The sequence below is a fragment of the Puccinia triticina genome, chromosome 7A (assembly GCF_026914185.1).
Source record: "Puccinia triticina chromosome 7A, complete sequence".
In the NCBI taxonomy this organism is placed as follows: Eukaryota; Fungi; Basidiomycota; class Pucciniomycetes; order Pucciniales; family Pucciniaceae; genus Puccinia; species Puccinia triticina.
In genome coordinates this window covers 6385661-6403467 of record NC_070564.1, presented here as the reverse complement: position 1 = coordinate 6403467, position 17807 = coordinate 6385661, and the positions used below count along the sequence as shown (strand labels likewise).

At 44.3% G+C, this 17807-nt stretch overlaps 2 protein-coding genes across 2 annotated transcripts; one reads left to right on the top strand and one right to left on the bottom strand.

Moving 5' to 3' along the window:
• Window positions 1–5610: 5610 nt before the first annotated feature.
• PtA15_7A710 (uncharacterized protein) lies at window positions 5611–7903 on the top strand (the record flags this gene model as incomplete). The annotated part of the gene is made up of 6 exons (XM_053171346.1): window positions 5611–5800; window positions 5871–6454; window positions 6547–7116; window positions 7194–7260; window positions 7337–7495; window positions 7584–7903. The coding sequence occupies 6 exons, from the start codon at window positions 5611–5613 to the stop codon at window positions 7901–7903; spliced, it is 1890 nt and encodes a 629-aa protein (XP_053022536.1).
• Window positions 7904–9300: 1397 nt separating this feature from the next.
• On the bottom strand, window positions 9301–11685 carry PtA15_7A709 (uncharacterized protein; the record flags this gene model as incomplete). The annotated part of the gene is made up of 7 exons (XM_053171344.1): window positions 9301–9566; window positions 9655–10114; window positions 10205–10831; window positions 10920–11072; window positions 11201–11234; window positions 11339–11418; window positions 11494–11685. 7 exons carry the CDS (start codon window positions 11683–11685, stop codon window positions 9301–9303), a joined length of 1812 nt encoding a protein of 603 aa, XP_053022535.1.
• Between the last annotated feature and the right edge of the window lie 6122 nt (window positions 11686–17807).

The window sequence follows — 17807 nt, the reverse complement described above, 5'->3', positions numbered from 1 at the left end:
TACATAATGAAGATGAGCATTTGGTAATAGCTACAAGAACTATGAAGGAATGTACTGCTGATATCATATGAGGGAAGAATTTGTAATGAAACTATGTATAATCTTTAGTCCTATGTAGCTATGATACTAATGAATGATTTTTGTAATAATGCTAAGGATATGTATGAAGAAAATACCTGCCAAAACTATGAATGCCAATAACTGCTGATCCATTTGTAAATCATAGGTAGAATGAGTGGGTGACTAGGGGTGAAATGGTGTAGAATTTGAATATGAAGTAATAATGGGATATTTTGGAGGGGTTTATGTGATATGAAAGTGATTTTATGAACAGGAACAGGGTTACCACACCGCTCATGTAACAAATGTCACATGAAACTACAGCTCATCCTGTTGGTCACACCCCCAAACACATATCCCTCACTTGATGGCCAAGGCAGGCCAGCAATCAAGAAGTACACACCTCTTGATGGCTAATCAATTAGTACTGGCCACATTTTCAATGGCTGGTCCATTGTAATCATTGAGGGGAGTACATATTCCCCTTAATGACCAGTTTGTTCCAGAAATTGAGAGAAGTAAGTCCTCCCCTCAATGACAAAAAACCAGTCATTGAGAGGAGTACATACTCCCCTCAATGGCCTGTTTGCTCCTGTCATTGAGAGGTGTACATACTCCCCTGGAAGGCTGGTTCCTTCCAGTCATTGAGAGGAGTAGTACTCCCCATGATTAAAGGAACGGACTGTCTTGTTCTAATCATAAGGGGGGGAAATAATCCCCTTGATGGCCAGTTGGCTCCAGTTATTGAGAGGAGCATATGCTCCCCACAATTACTGGAACAACCCGGCTTGTTCCAATCTAGAGATGGCACTTGGCACCCGCCGGCGGGTACCTGTCACACTTTAGCACATAATTCTATGTGCTTGCAGGCGCCCATGGCGGGTGCCAGGGGTTCCATTTTAGTAAGAATAAATACAGGGAGCTGCACACGCGCAATGGGTACACTACCTGCAAGTGCATATAATTATGTGCTGAAGTGTGGCAGGTGCCAAATGCCATCCCTATTCCAATCTTTGAGAGGAGTATATGCTCCCCTCAATGAAAAGGTTGACAGGGATGCCTTTCATGGATTTAGACTCACTTTGGAGGCTTGCACTGTATTCTGAAGCAGTTTGAGGCGGTAAAACCGGCTGCACAGTCCCAAAGTTCACATTTTGGCACCCCAAAACTAGGGCCCATGGTAGAAGTGCTCTGAAATTTCTATTCTTCAAGAATAAAACTTTGTCAAAGCTAAGAAAACCTGTGGAGCATGGAATTTTCCTCTGAGCAACATGAAATGTGAAAATACCTCATTCAGTTTCCCTTTCCATTTTGACCAAGGGATGAACCATTTTTTTCTTCTTCTTTTTTCATCAATAGCTTTTAATTTTGCAATATGTGTCTTGCTAAGTACATGACTGAAAATTGTATGATTTTGTAAATTTAACTAAAAATGACTGAAAAATGCAGTCAGGAATCCTACACAAAGCTTCTCAAGGGAAAGGGGGTAGACTTTTGGATATTATAAGGCACACCAATTTTCCCTTGCTCCTAGAACCAGATGGAAAAATAATTCAACTGCTGGTCCAAGAACTCCAAAGTGAACAGTGATTTTTGCAAGTTTTGTGTGGACCCAAAACCTTCAAGGAAGCTTTGTGCAAGTTCTGTGTGGACCCAAAAACTTTCAAGGCAGCTTTTCACAAGTTGTGTGTGGACCCAAAACCTGTGAGGAAGCTTTTTGCCAGTTTTTTGTGGACACAAAATCTGCAAGTTTTCTGTGGACCCCAAACCTAGTGAAAGGCAGATTTTGGCAAGGTTGTGTGGACACAAAACCCGCAAGGCAGCTTTTTGCAAGTTTTGACCCAAAGCCTGAAAGGCAGCTTTTTGCAAGTTTTGTGTGGACCCTAAACCTGCAAGGAGCTTTTTGAAAGTTTTATGCACTACAAGAAAAACTCTGGAAACTGCTAGCAGTTGAGATGCAGAAGCTCAAAGAAAGCTTGAGGTGATACTCAAGCCTTTCTCAAAGTTTATTTCAACCAAGGGTGAATGCAAAGTCACTGTGCAACGTGCACAGTGACTGTGCATGAAAGGGTATGATGTACTTACACTCCCCTCAATGACCAGTGCTGACCGCTGTCTGGGGGAAAAGCACTCCTCTTGATGAGCACCACTCATTGAGGGCTCATGGTGTGCTCTGGTTGACGGGTCAGATCAATGGCCAGTGCTGACCGGTCATCAAGGGGATCACTGTACATGGTCCCTCAACGGGGCTGGTCATTTGTGCCGGGCGTTGGAGGAGGTGCGGACCAGTCTGTGCTGGCCAGCCATCAAGGGAATCATGGACTCCTCTCAATGACCAGTAACACCTGGCTGTCAAGGGGAGTGTGTACTCCTTGCAATGACCAGTCGGTGCCAACTATCAAGGGGAGTGTTGTGTACTCCTCTTGATGACCACTAGGGATGAAAGTGGGTTGGGTTGACCCGGCGGGTACCCGGCCCGTGTCGGGTCTGGGGCCGGTTTTGGGTTGGCTTTTGTCTCAAAAACTGGTTTTTGACCCAACCCGCCCCAGACCCGCTATATTTTTGGGTTGGGTTTGGGCAGCCTATTTTCTAATCAGGTTGGCCTGCAACCCAACTAAGACGTCTACAACAGTAAATTTGGGGGTTTTTTGGCACCTAATAGGACCCAAGACCTGTTGGGTCAGAAACTGACCCAACCCAAAACAGTAAGACATTGGGTTGGGTTTGGGCAGCATATCTCAAAATCTGACCCAACCCGCACTAAATTCCGGGCCGGGTTCAGGCACTGTTTTCCGACCCAAACCCGACCCGGTTTCATCCCTAATGACCACTGGACCAGTCGCCATTGGTGCCAACCATCAAGGGGAGTGTGTACTCCTCTTGATAGTTGGTGCCAACCATTGAGGGGAGTGTGTACTCCTCTCAACAGTTGGTCCCAACCATTGAGGGGAGTGTGTACTACTCTCAATAGTTGGTGCCAACCATCAAGAGGAGTGTGCACTGTGTGACCTCTTGATGGCCCATTTGTACTGGCCATTGAGGGGTGAATACATACTATGTACATACATACTCCGCTCAATGTCTAGCCTGCAGCAGCCATTGGGGTGGTTTGTGGGCTTATGTAGTTGTTGCTTCAACTGACAAATGCACATCCTTATGCAGCGTTATGATGTTGCTGCAGCCCGCAGCAACATCAAGGTGCCCACTGTAGGACTCAAAAGTAGCTGTGAAACCCTTTTGCTGAAAGGAGAAAGGTATGATGGAGGTGCAAACTTTGCCCTTCTATACTATCAGTCAACAAGACCCACCAAGCTATGCTTGGAAAGTTTTAATCAAGTAACAGGGTAGGTTGGTTCAAGATGACTTTTGATTGATTGACAATGTATAGAGCTGATGATTTATATAAGGATTGGTTATGATTGGTAAGGGTGACTGTTGTGGTGACTGTGATTTGGTGAGTGATGAACTGGAGATCAGACCACTGGGGATGGAGAGAGCCCCTTTTATACGCCATACTGTGGTGATACATCATGGTAGCAGATTAACAGACAACTCAACAGGGGGCCCAAAGTCTTGAGGGACTTAGTTAAGTTTGTAGTATGTACCACTGGGTGTCAAAATATAACAAATTAATGACACCAGGGGAGATATGTTCCCACTCCCCAGGGAGTGCCTTACCGTAACCTTTTTCCATAACTGTGCTGGAGGCCTTTGGTAAAGAAATATTGGATAGGTATGAACAAGACTGGAAGTCAGCTTGAAATCAGTTGGAAATCATTCTGAAATAAACCATAACTTACCAAGGAATCATCCGGAACTCATCTGCAATTCATCCAGAACTCATCCAAAATATAGACCTTTCTTGGCTCCATGACCGGTGTGTCCTTTTCATGGGGATGTGAAAGGCGCAGTATGTCATATTGTCCCCCTCATGTACTCGCGTACATCAGGGGGACAATTGGTGTCTCAACACAAACTTTTTACTTTTCATGTGGCTGTGAAAGGCCCATCCTGTGATATTTCCACCTCAATGTACTCGCGGACATTAGGGTGACTATTAGCAAAGTGCAAAAAAGTTCACTTGCATGTGCACATGTGGATTTTGAAAAGCCAAAAAAAACAAAAAATCACACAATCATTTTTGTGAAGAGGCCAGGATATGTGGCCAAACTGGGGTGGCACTGCAATCCAACCTTGACTTACCTCAGACTTTCACCCCAATACAATAGTTTATCACCATTTTTTTAGCCAAATTCAAATTAATTACAGCATTTCCAAGAAAATGGGTTTCACTCATTTTACTGCAACATGACCACATTCTGAAATTCTAAACCCAATAATATCAAGTTGACTTTTACTTTAATTTTGTACATGAGGGCATACACTGTGAAAAAAACTCAAGAAACTGCTGACAGTTGAGATGCAATATTACAAAGGCGCCCAGTGATATAATGTGAATTACAAGAAAATAATTTGGTTTACAGGAATTACATTCAAGAATGGCAATTTTGCTTTCCTATCCTTTGACATCATCAAACAGGAGCAATTGATGAGTTGGACTGGGTGAAATATCATTTCATCATATTTTTTCCTCTAGTTGTACCTAGAAAACAAAAGAATTCTACACAACATTGTGTTGACTCCCAAATCAATTCTGACTGACTTTTGACTCACTTCTGCATCCACTTCAATTCATTTAGGGATGAGTTAATGATGCACATCAGGCTCACATCCAACCAAAACTCACATCAAATTCAGCTCTGGCACTCCCTGGGGAGTGGGAACATATCTCTCCTGGTGTGATGCACTTCTTGAGGAAAATAATAATATATGGTAATCAAATTCTGCCCCTTTTCTCATGTAGGAAACCATGATAAAAAGGCCCAATAGGGGGGTTCACAATTGAATCTTGCTAAACTTTGGAGCCAAATTTAAGGCCTTTATGAACAAAATTTTAAAATTTTGGGAAAATGCATAGCAGCAGTTGATGCTGATCTTTGTCAGACTTTCAAAACCTCAGGACCCGCCTGAGGTGGTCTTGACTGGAAGTAAAAAAAAATGCCATGAAACTGACGTGGTCTCCACGCGTGCCAGGAAGGTACATCATGGAACCGATGGGAAAAGTGTGAAGCCCATCGGTTCCACGTGGAAAAAAAGCGTTTTGTGGAACCGACGAGCTTACCGAGGGGTTACCAAGCCGAGCCTCGTCGGTCCCACGGATTACCCTCCTGTTGTTGGTTCCACGAACGGGCGTGGCAGGAAGTACCCCCGCCGTGTAGGTGGGCTCAAAAATTAACTTTTCAATGGTCTACACCCTGCAAAGTGTAGGAAATGAATTTAAGATTTTGAAAAAGGCTTAAAACTAAGCTGTGAAAAATTAAATAAAAAACTGTGTGTATTTTGTGGTAGCTTAGACGTCGCCAGGTCATCGAACCGCTCTTTTCCGCGGAAAACCCGTTTTTTTAAGGCCCAAAGTCTATTATTTCAGCTGCTCAGACTAGTGACAGGTGGGGGCGTGACAGTGCTGTGACTGTTTGAGCGTATCCTCGGATGCCCTGTCGACCTCGCCCACTGACTGCAACCACTCTTGACCATCCCAGCCATCATCAACAAGCAAGCATCACCATGTCCAGCCCATTCATCGGATTGCCCATCAGTGCCGAACTATCCAACGGAACAGTCGTCGAAGGAGTCATACACGACATCGATCCATCCACTGGCAAACTCAACCTGGCACAAGGTCAGCAGCACCAGCAGAACAATCTCAATCAACCATACTTACCCTTGTCTGCATATCACCCCATCCACAGCTCGTTTTGTAAGGTACGATGGATCCTTCTCTGAAATCCAACCTACATTTGTCCTCGAAAAGGATTTCGTCAAAGATCTCATGCTCCTCAGCACCACCCGACAACCCTCATCATCCTCATCAGCATCGTCATCAAACAACAGTCCTACACACAACAAGTCCAACCATCAGAACAACGGAACCCAACCAAGATTCGCCGATCTATCGATAAACGAGTCGAATCAGAAGACTGCTTTCACTCAAACCGAACTCACTGCCCAACCGAACCCGCAGAACCCCCAACCGCCGTCCCGCAGACGACGGCGAGACCGAGACCAACCAAAGAAGCAACAGCCTGACCAAGCAAATCATAATCATAACCATCATTTTAGCAGTCATCCTTTCAACCCTCACACACGCGATCGTCCTCATAGCGCTGTTTCGGCTCATGAAGATACGGATGGGATACCTACTCCTGAACTGTCACCCCCACTCACTACCACTACTCAGCCTCAAACTTCTGCTTCTCCCCCTCCAATTGTTCGATCAGATTTTAATCAGGATTTCGACTTCCAAGCTGGGTTGATGGCTTTTGATAAGGCCAAGGTACGAACTGTACTTACAGGATCATTGATTTCCTTTCGTGAAACTTCTACCACTCATTTTGTTTCTTTCTTTTTTTCGTTCTCATCAAAAAGCTTTGGGCGGAGATCGCATCAACCGATTCAACCGATCCCAAGGACCGCCTGGTAGCCCACAACCGGAAAAAGACCAATGGGGTTCACTTTGGTCAAGCGAGGCAAGAGGAAGACTATCCACGACACCGGAACCTAGGACCCACAGAAATGGTATTATCAGCACAAGAACAAGTGACCAATGGATCAACAGTCTCTAATCCATGGCTCCAATCGCCCAACAACAAGTCATCGAACTCCTGCATTATTTCTAACGATGGACACCCGATATATCCAGTTCGTTTTGACCGATTGAATCAAGCGCTGTCGGCTGCTTCGGTCGAATACGGCCCGAGTCTCATCCAACGAGTCGAAAATGCGGGCCGTTCGATGGCCGATTATATCATCAAATTGCTGCGCCAATCTCTCTCGTCCCCCAAATCTTACAAACAATCCACAATCTCTATCCTTGTCGGCTCTCACGGTACCAAAGCATCTTGTGCCATTCGGACTGGCGCACTCCTGGCTCTCAAGGGATTCAAAGTCTTCTTAATTCTGAGCACACCCAATCGAAAATCGACCAAAGCCAGAAATGTAAGCTATGAATTCGAAAAAAAATGCCATGTTTCTTTTGTTTCTTTTACTTTTGCTCATGAATATCGGAATCCCAGGACGCATTCGAATTTCAACTGCGGCTTTTCAGCTCGGCAGGGGCGCTGATCTGTCCCCACGTTCGAGGTTAGCCCACTCGAACCTTCTCACAAAGCTTGCTTCCTGTTTATCATCCTCAGACTACTAACTTCATGCCCAACAGATCTCCCCTCCTCGCCGACACTGATCATCGAGGCACTCGCCGAAAACTCGATCACCTCTGTCCCCAATCACCTGCTCATTGACAAGTCTTTGGTCGACTATACCCATTGCGCACCAACGCTCAGTATCGACATCTCAAGTTATTTAAACTACGATACTGGTAGGATTCCTTTCTGCACTGCCCCGACGTGGTTCTTGACACGAAATAAAATGAATTGATAATCCTGGATGAACATCGCTTTGTTTAGGTGAACCTTTAGTGGCAGCAGCGCACATACCTTCTCATCAGTATCTAGTATGTCTCGGAGCCTTGCCGCAAGGTGTCTTAAAATCCTCAACAACACCCATGGAGGTGTGTCTGATCGACCTCACTTTAAGCGAGTCGTGCTGGATCTCGACCGATAAAGACAGCGATGAAGAATACGAGCAGCCCGGTTCATCCACCAATCAATCCGGGGTCACCAACGGCAACCATCAGTCTCGAATCAATCTCTCATCTAATCGTCAACCATCGCTCCCTCCCGCTTCGTGGGGAGATGAATGGTACACAATCCTCAAGATTCGTTGACCCCGTCCAATCTTCTGACCCCGCCGCCGTTACCACAAACTCTCTTTGTTCAATAAATTTTTTTCGGGGACGACGAAAAAAAAAGAAAGTGTACCGTGCCTTTTCTTGGGGGACATTTTCTGTGTAGCATATATGAATTACTTGAAAGTTAGTCACCCCGCAAGAAAGAAAAAAATCTTTCTCCTTGTTCGTGGTCACTGTGTGTAGCGCAGTCAGCTATCTCTTATCGCACCTCTCATGCTTCTTCCTTTGATTCCCTACACCGATTCATCCTCCAAACATACACTTAAGACTCCTTTTACACGACGTCCACACACATACACACACATGACTATCCATGAATTGTCCGCTGATCAATCCATCCTTCTATCCTCTATTCTTGGCCTGTCTTTCTTTCCTTACATCTTTGTGCATGAAAAAACGTTATTTTTTCCACTTAATTTGATCCTTGAGAAGAACCTGCCTTGAAGCTTGGTTACCCTGCTCTCAATCCATTTCATGTATGTACTCATGTCTGGAGAACAAAGGACGTAGATCTAGTGTTATTTTTTTCTTCTCTTCATTGTGTTCTACAATCCTTTCCTTCCTTTGATGATGTCATACATAAACACATGATCTTTAGTGGGTGTGCGTTTGAAATGCGTGCTGTCTTCCCTGCTTTATCCTGACCAGCCAGCGCCATACTACATATTTGCATAGTTTCATACAACCAATCCTCTTTACTACCTATATGATACCTGCACTACGATTTACATATTCAACCCAGACCAAAAAAATCCCTGTCCCCTCCTACCGCGTTGTTACTTGTCGGTGCATGTCTTTGGAGATTATGTATAGCTTGGGTTCTAGAAATGTGAAATGAACTTGTAGTGGATTTTACTTGATTTCTTCGAACCCTTGTGGGTACCTCGTGAACTCCTCGCCCACTCTACCCACGTCTTGATACACGTAAAAAGTAAAGAGACGACGTGCTTGTGACTCCTGATGATGACGGCCAGAAAGGCCTTCAGCTGTCAGCATGCGGTACAGACCTCTATCGAGTTTGTTACGCCGTTGAAGGTATGGTAAATTTGTTTGGACAAACACGGATGGGGAATGTTACAAGCAGGAATCAAGCTCTGGATATGAATAGGGGATAGCAATACATATGCCCAAGTGGTTTGTGCGCAGCTTGGATGATGATGCTTAATGGACTTGGTAGTTTTAATTGAGACATTTGTTTGAGTACATGAGGAGAGAGAGGGGAGAAGGGAGGAAAAGAGGAAAGATGCTGGAATGAAAAGGCTAGAACTCTTTTCAAGAAAGTGAGACTGCTATGATAATCACAATAATAACGATGCTAATTTAGTAGGGAGGATAGAAGTCGAAAGACTTAATGCCTTTTAGGTATGAATGGATTAAAGGGAATCATCCGACATGAGGGGATATTGTGAATGGTCAGAACCGATGGGAGCGAATTTGAACAAGACCGAAGCATGGACAGCCAATCTGAGCTTGATCTTCCCTTGGAAGCTAACCACTCCGAGTGTTTCTCTCCTCCACAAGTCTCGAACTAGATACCACCGTTCTTCTCCTTGTTGTCCGTTATCATTCTTGCGCATGGACTGCAGGGTTCCTTGAAATTTTTCTAGCTCACTTAGCTGGATTTCAACTTCTACCGGCACTGATATTTCAGTGGAATGAGGACAAATATATTTGATCAATAATATGCTTCAACAAAAAAAAACTAGCTTCATGAAATGTGAACTGACTGTCAAACGGATTTTGGCCGCCGGCATTAACGATGGCCAAGAAGAGAACGCCATCATGATGTTCCAAGACCCAAAATTGAAGACTCCATTCACTATTTTCCTGCGTATCGGGACGGGAGTAGGCTCGGGGAGGATTGATAGGAAGAGATCTAGACTGATTGATTTGAGTTTTCAAGCATTGACGGAGGTCGTGAACAGGGTCGACTTTCTGATGGAGGGACAGTTCGACGACCATCCGCCGCTTCTCGACAAGCCTCTCACATTCTTCAATGTTCACCTGGTTTCTATCTCCTTGCCACATTGTGCGGGATTCCTCGAGTCGAGTCTGATTGAATCGCTCGAGTCGGGCGGGGTTCCAGCTCGCCAAGCGGGCGACTTCGAGCACTTCAGCGTTCTGCACCAACGCTTTTCGTGATTCGGGTAGCCTCGTCAAGTCATCTCCCAAATAAAATGGCGAGCCCTATAGGATCGACAGAACGCACGGACTCAGATTTGATCATTCTACAGGGATAAGTGGGTGAGATCGGCAGGGGCGGGGTGGATGACGTACAAGGACTGCCCAGAGGGTGACGGTACTCTGGGATTCCTCGTAAGTCATGTCGCTGACGAGGAGGGAATCGAGGTCGATGAGACCCCTCCATGCGCGGTTTTCTTCAACGGAGGTCCAGAGGGCAGCGGTCTTGATATTACGAATGACGCGATCAAAGGTGGTCATCCGTTCTCCATAGGCCTCTATGTCTTGTTCGACCCGCCAGCTGTCCGCGTTCAGATCCATTGTGGGGCCTTCGATCGTGGGGATTGCCCAGCTGGCCACCAGCCAGATCCGCTCCCGACCCGCATACTGCCACTCCTCTTCGTAGCGCGAATCGATCGCTCTCCGCCACGCTGCTAGATCCGCCCGAGTGTCACACTTGGGGTAATCCTCCGGGTCGAACGAGGAACCAGGGACGAGGGCATCCAGCTTCACGAAGCTTACGTTCCAACTATACAGCCCATCGACCACGCTGTTGATGTACATTTGACTACCTGGATGACTGTAGTTCAAAGAATAGCCAGCGTTGAATGCATTAGCCATCGGCCGGTGGCACTTCGTCCTTCGTTTGCTGTCTAACGGGTGATGAATGACAGGGCATTGGATAATTTGGTCGGCCGTGTATTCCGTGTTCATCACCGGATGCTGTGTTATAAGCGAAAGTAATAGGGTCGTCAACCGACCAGCCCTTATCGTGTTTTTCTCCCTTACGAGAAGAATGGGGAGTCCTTACTTGGTTTTCCACTGCTCGAGAATCAATCCCCGGTAGATAATATAAACCTAGCTTGAGATTTCTTCGCGCTAGATAGGACTGCAGATGATGAATCCCGCTAGGGAAGGTCCTAGTATTGAGAATCGTTCGACCATATTGATCGAGTTCAGCATCCTACATAGCAAAATAGAACAGCTCAGTCAGAGAAAAACAGGCAACTGGGGAGTATGTTTTCATTTATTTATTTTAAGCAATTTGCCCATGAATAGATTAGAGCGAAGATACATGGTCTGCTACTCAACTTGCCATCCAGAATCCAAGTTGATGCGGTCATACCTGGAAAATTTCCCATGGTCAATGATTATTTGGCAATAGCGATGCAGCACAAACCAGTTGATGTTTTCCTTTAAAAAAAAAAGAAGAAAGAGCAATACGCTTACCCGAATGGAGAGAACTCTTTGGACAGTATGTCAGCTTGGGCCTTGACATTCCGCTCAGTCAACCAGTAGAAGCCATATCCCTGTGTTTTTTCAAGGCAAGGTTAGAATAACAGTTTCACACAGAAGAACATCACATCAGGCCCAATATGGTGCACCTCTCCTCTGTAGGCTTGTAAGCTCCAGCTAGACCAACCGAGATAGGTTCCAGGCGGACGATCGAAGGCGGACAGTTCTTGCTGATGCTGTTGGTGATGGTTTGGATCGAGGACGAGTTGCTGCTGGATGGTTCCTTGGCTGTTGGTGGTGATGAGGAATAAGCTGGACAAGACTGCCAGCCTGACTTGCATCTTTCTCTTTTGCTGTGCTGTGGTGTCTGTGGAGAAACCCGGGGCTGGAATGGAGTGGAATCTGAACTGCCCCGGGGTGCCCGAGTTTGGGTGATCAAGCTTTGGGGGACCAAACAATGCGCAACTGATCATGATCAGGAAGCAATTTCCCTGTTTTTGAAAAAAAAAATTCTTAGGTCTCTGAGTGCCATTTGGCTGCCTTCTTTCCTTTTTTCATTAATCTATGTCACAAACCATTTGTGCTGTACAGAATCCACAGATGTTGCAGGCATCCTTAACACTATGTGAATTTCTTCTAGGGTTCTGCTGTGCACTTGATCAATGCAACTCAGAATAAACCCAGCACTCTTCATTGAGATACACCATTTTTGCCCTTCAAAACAAAACCAAATCAACTGCATCCTGGGCCTCACCAGCTACACATGTATCACTGCTCAATTTCTTAGGATAATCAATGGTGAAACGGTACGGTACATATTTATTGGTATTGGTATTTTTTTTGAGACCAATACGCTGTATTGGTATTGGATCAAGTCAGCAAACCAATAATCCATGGTATTGTATTGCCAATACAATACAAGTGTATTGCTGGGAGTGGCCATTGGATTGTACACCAATTGCCCAGAAAAGGTGTTGTTTTTTTAGATACAATACCACTTGTAAAGCTCAAAAGTGTTCCTGAGAACCTTTTGCTGAGTGCGGAAAGGGATGAATGAGGTTACCTCTGCCTTTCCTGGGTCACTAGACACTAAAACAAGCCCCCCAATCTATGATTGGAAGGTTTATGTAGTGATAGTGGAGGTGTATCAAAAGACAGCCTACTTTGAGCAGGTGGCTTAAGGGTTATGGTGATGTAGCTGATGAGTAAGTGTTGTAATGAGGTTGTAATTTGTATGTAAGGGTGTAAAACCACAATATAGAGTGGGGCTAATACTTTAGAGTGAGCAAGTATTGTACTGTTATGGGGTAAGCTGAGTGCAAGTAGTTTGCTGCAAGAAATTACAACTGGGCGGAGGAGAGCCTCCTTAAATAGAAAAGGGTGAGACATTTTAGCTCCAGGGGAACAAGAGAATGAGGGGTTTTAGCTGCCCTGAAGACTACAATGAGGTATTTTGGCTGGTGGTTGACAGGTCACATGAGGTCATGATGTCATATGAGGGAATTTAGCTAGTGAGAAATAGGAGGTGAGATGTTTTAGCTGGCCTGGCCTGTCAAATGATGTCATCTGCAAGCTGCATGAGGGGTTTTTGCTATCTTGACACCTGCATGATGTCATCTGTCAACTGTCAGACTGCAGCCCCTATTACACTAGTCTGCATGCACCTGCATAAGACTGCAGAAGACTGCATAAGCCTGCATCAAGTGTGCATAACACTGCATGACACTGCATGACATGTGCAAAGCACAATGAAATGAGTGCAGCTGATGAGGTAAAGTATATGTAAAGGGTAGACAAGCTGTCAGGGTGGTCCATGTAACAGATTACATGTCCTGGGTAAGTGTGGTTCATGTAACAGATTACATGACCTGAGTATGGTGTTTGTGTGTGTGAAACTGACTGATGGTGTCTTGAAAGGGTTGTATCTTCTGATCCAGAGGGGTGTAAGATGTGTTGTCCATGGTGTCCTGTGTAGTTTTGGCCGTAGAATCCAGTGGTGCTGCCGTATTGGTTGATTTGAGAGTTTACTATGAGAAAAAAGGAAATTTTGAAATGGGCTTAGATGGGCAACCATAAAGCATACCACACCGTATTGTATCTTTTTTTCAATACAATACATGGTATTGAATTCTGATGTATCAAGAAAACAATACTATACGTAGTATTGGCCAATACCAATCCTGTATTGTATTGTTTCACCATTGGGATAATCAATACAATTCTTCAAAACATGACCAATGTGCTGTGCAATTATTTTGGCATATTGTGAAGCCCATGCTCCCCTTGGGTTTCACAATGTTACACAAGACTATCCCTGATTACATCAGCTTGTATTTGATTCTCAGGTATATAGTCTTCACTTCCCCACTTCCCACCTAGCTCAGTAGAGACCCCGGACTGATCCCTCTCTCACTGAGCTAGCTCTATGAAATAAAGCCCCCCAAGATTGTTTCTAGAACTGCTCCAAGGCCTCACTGCCTTGTCCCTCCGCCTCCAAACAGTGAAGGGTCTCCCAACCCTTACACATATATCACAACCACAAGCATTTCTAGAAAATCAACACCTAATTTGTATTGGAAATATTACCAAAAACTACAAAAAATGTTCACATTTACTTTAGATAGGAGACTATTTATCATCATCATCATGAGATGGTCACTTTGAACCCGCCGCAGGTACCTGCTTAGGCCTTTGGCATCAGGCTTATACTATGTACCATGGTCTCTGTAGTGTTATAGCTGTAGGCTTTAAGGGAAAGAATGATACTTTCAGTTTATTTTTTACCATTGAGCAGCTCGGAGGGACTTGACAAGGCTGACACAGCTTCCAGCAGTCCTTGGACCAGGGCAATCCAGCCACAAGGTATGATACGCTCAATGGGTATTATAAAGGATAAAAAGATAGGTAACACACCAAGGTTGTTGAAACTCACGCACAACGCGCGCATCTTGCAGCTGTCCATGCAGTCATCAACAGATTCAGATCTAATCAACCTAAACCTAATCTGACAAACGTACTCAGTACTGCTCATCCGGTCCTGTTAACATTATTGATCTTGGTCTTACTTTTCTCCAATTGATCATCAATCCTCTCAATCCTTTCAACATCAGATCAAGAGACTTTGTTGGCACTCCTCAGTTGTCATCTTCATTTCGCTCTGCGCTCACAAGTATTGGTCAAAGCCTTAACTCTGGACAGCCTGATTGGCTTCCAACTTGGTGATTAATGAAACCCATGATCTTGATTCTCAATGCTGTCCAAATCTCATTGATACTAACACTTGTTCCTTTTCTATAGTTCCTTATTGTCTTAGATTGTGTCACTCTTCCCTTTCCTCATTCCGATTGTCACCTATATCAATAGGGTTTGTTTATTATCTATTGTCAACTACTCACCTCCATTTCTTTGCTAATCACTCATCCTTGTTTCACAGTCTCATCTCAGTTTTCTCACAAATTACTCTCCATTTGTCCATCATATTTTTCTACACTGTCTCCAGGTTTGGTTCTTTTTATCACTTGTCTTCATCTTCTTATGTGTGATTCAATTGTCTTACTCCTTGTCTTTTAGCTCTGGTTTTGGTTCTTAGAAATAAACTTTAGATTCAAACAGAGGTACCTGAATTAGTTAGAACTTTTTTAAGACCCCAAAACTTCTTAGAAATACAACTGACCTTGGCCAAAATTTAGACCTGAGCCCAAATGTGAAGAATTTCAACAATTGGACCCTCCCCTAGTTTTCACTTTCTCTGTAGAGGGTAACAAAAGTAAGAATTTTTCCAAATTGAAGCCCATGGTACAGGCCCTTACTTGCACTGCTCACTCCCTGACATTTGAATACCCGCCAACATAAACCCAGGTCCCACCCCCCCCCCCCACCTCTACAACTGGAGGGCCGGATCCCTTACCATCATCAAGGTTTTATAACCCAGTAGCGGTGAGCAGATATGTTATCCAAAATTCCGTATTTTTGGTTTGTAAATTTGAATTTTGCACACAAACTTCAAGTTATCAGCAAGATTTAAAGATCAGGGCTTTGTAACACCATTATCTTCAATTTGTGCCAAAAATATCACATTTATATAGAGTAATTTTCTTCTGATCATTGATTACACAATAGATTTTCAGTTATCTGTAACTTAGTGTGCAAAATTCAAATTTACAAACCAAAAATGTGGAATTTTGGATAACGTATCTGCCCACCGCTGAAAACAGCAGTGCCTCTCCTTTTGTGGGCCAATCTTTATTGGCCATTGAGGTTTCAGAGGTTAAAAGCCTCTGCCACCAGAAGGAAATCCTCCTGGTTGCAGAGGTTATACATTCTCAGAGGAAATCCTCCTGGTCACAGAGGTTAGACAAACTCAGCAACCAAGAGGAAATCCTCCTGGCTTCAAAGTTCATATTGCAACCTGAAGAGTTTCCTTCTGGTCGCCAAAACAGACTCTTTCACAGGAAGAGATTGCTTCCCATTGCTGAGGGTATCCCTGCAGGTACCGGCCCACAGCCCAACCCACCAACAAGTGCAAGTGCGGGTGCGGATGCCAGGATTTCACCAAGAGTTTGTGGGGACCCATGTGTAACCTCCCCCTTCGGAGGTGTCACAAGCAGGATCACAGGATCCCAAATAATGATCCCGCTTATAGTCTTGCTCTTCCCCCGCCCCTCCTGACTCGGCAGAGATTGTCTTGACATCTCTCTTGAGTCAGGTAAGCTCAGCTCCTCCTATTGCTTCTTCCCCCCCTTATATTGTGTATTTAGACTAACACAGAGATTGTCTTGACATCTCTCCCGAGTCAGTAATTCACCCCACCCCGGCTCTAGAAACCGCTCGAGGCCCTGCCTCCGTGCCCCTGAGTTCCCCGTCCCAGTGAAGATCCCTGCCCCTCTGTAGCGGGCTCTCACACCATGTGAAAAGTGACTCTCTGTAGCAAAAACATTCAAAGACTGTATACCACACTCAGGAATATGAAAGGAACCCAAACAGGTCAGAAATCCACAATTCCCCACCAAGCAAAAGATAAAACAGATCAAAAAAGGGTGAAATCCAAGATATAAAAGACTGAAAACAAGTGTAATGTAGGGAGGAATGAGAAAGGAGAAAGAAGCAAAAGGGTGGTCAATATTCTCTTGTAATGAATAGATATACAGGAATTTTGAATAAGTATATAATAAGGGTGTTCAAAGTTGAACTGCATAGATTCATAAATTCATAAATCATAAAGTCCAAAAAGTTTTCTGTCTCTTTGCACATTCTTTCTGATGAAATATATAAGACTGAAGCAGCAGACACGAGATGGTGAGTGTGTTGGAAAGGATGATATATTTCATATGAATAAGGAAAAAGAAGAGAAAGAGAGAACTGACCTGAAGCAGCAGACACGAGATGGTGAGTGTGTTGGAAAGGATGAGGAAAGCCTTTCCACTGTCTGCTGCCCCAGGTTATGTAGTCGAGTGAGGAACTGAGAAACTGGTAACATGTGTGTGACAGGTGATGAACAGAGAGGAAATAAGATCAAAGCAGACAACAAGATGAGCCAATCTCAACACTTTCATCTTTGTTTTAAATGTTGTGTACATATCTGTGTAAATCAAGAAATAATTCATAGATGTAGAGAAGAACCCGCGCCGATAAAATGAACCAAAAAGCAAACATTGTGAGCTGTCTGGGTTGACAAGATTAGCAGTGAGTATAATGGCAGAGGCAAGTTGGAAGCAAGCCTGTCTCAATGATCCAAAACTGAAAGAGCTCCACAGTTACACAGTCAAACTTGTATCTTGCCTGCTTGAAATTGGTTTCATTTCAAGTAGACAATGGATGAAAAAAAAAAAACCAACAGACATAAGAGGATACCATTTTTTGGTTTTTTAATTGTTTTTGTTTTTTATTTGATTTTGGAGTTCTTTGAAAACAAACCCAAAGAGGAAGAATAAACAAGAGAAACTTAATGTTTGAGATTCCAAGGTTTGGTTTTTTATTGCTTTGATTTGATTATGTGTTTTTTTGTGGATTGTGAAGTTTTGTGAGAACAGATAGAACTAGAAAAAAGGGAAGTTGAATCAATCAGGTTCGAGGAAGCGGGTCGTCATGTTCAATGCGTCCTTGAGTGTCAGACCGGATTGCACAAAGTCCTGGACCATTTTGGCTTGGGCAAACGGCCCAGACAACAATTGTTTGGATTCTGCAATGCTGGCTTGGACACAAGCAATTTCCATCTTGCAAAATTGGATCTCAAGCCGCATCTGTTCGATCTGGAGTGTGTGGAGCTCAGGGTCACCCGTTTCGCCATCCAAGCAAGGAGGCAGTCAATGCTTTGTGTTGAGAGGGTAGCGCCGTTGTGCATTGGAAGGGGTGCTGCATGTAACTCCTTGGGTTGAGAGCTGCCATTGCAGTTCAGTGGTGAGGGTGGGTCAGTCTCCTTGATGGCATTATCAGGCTTGCCAAGGATGGGCGATTTTTCTCAAGT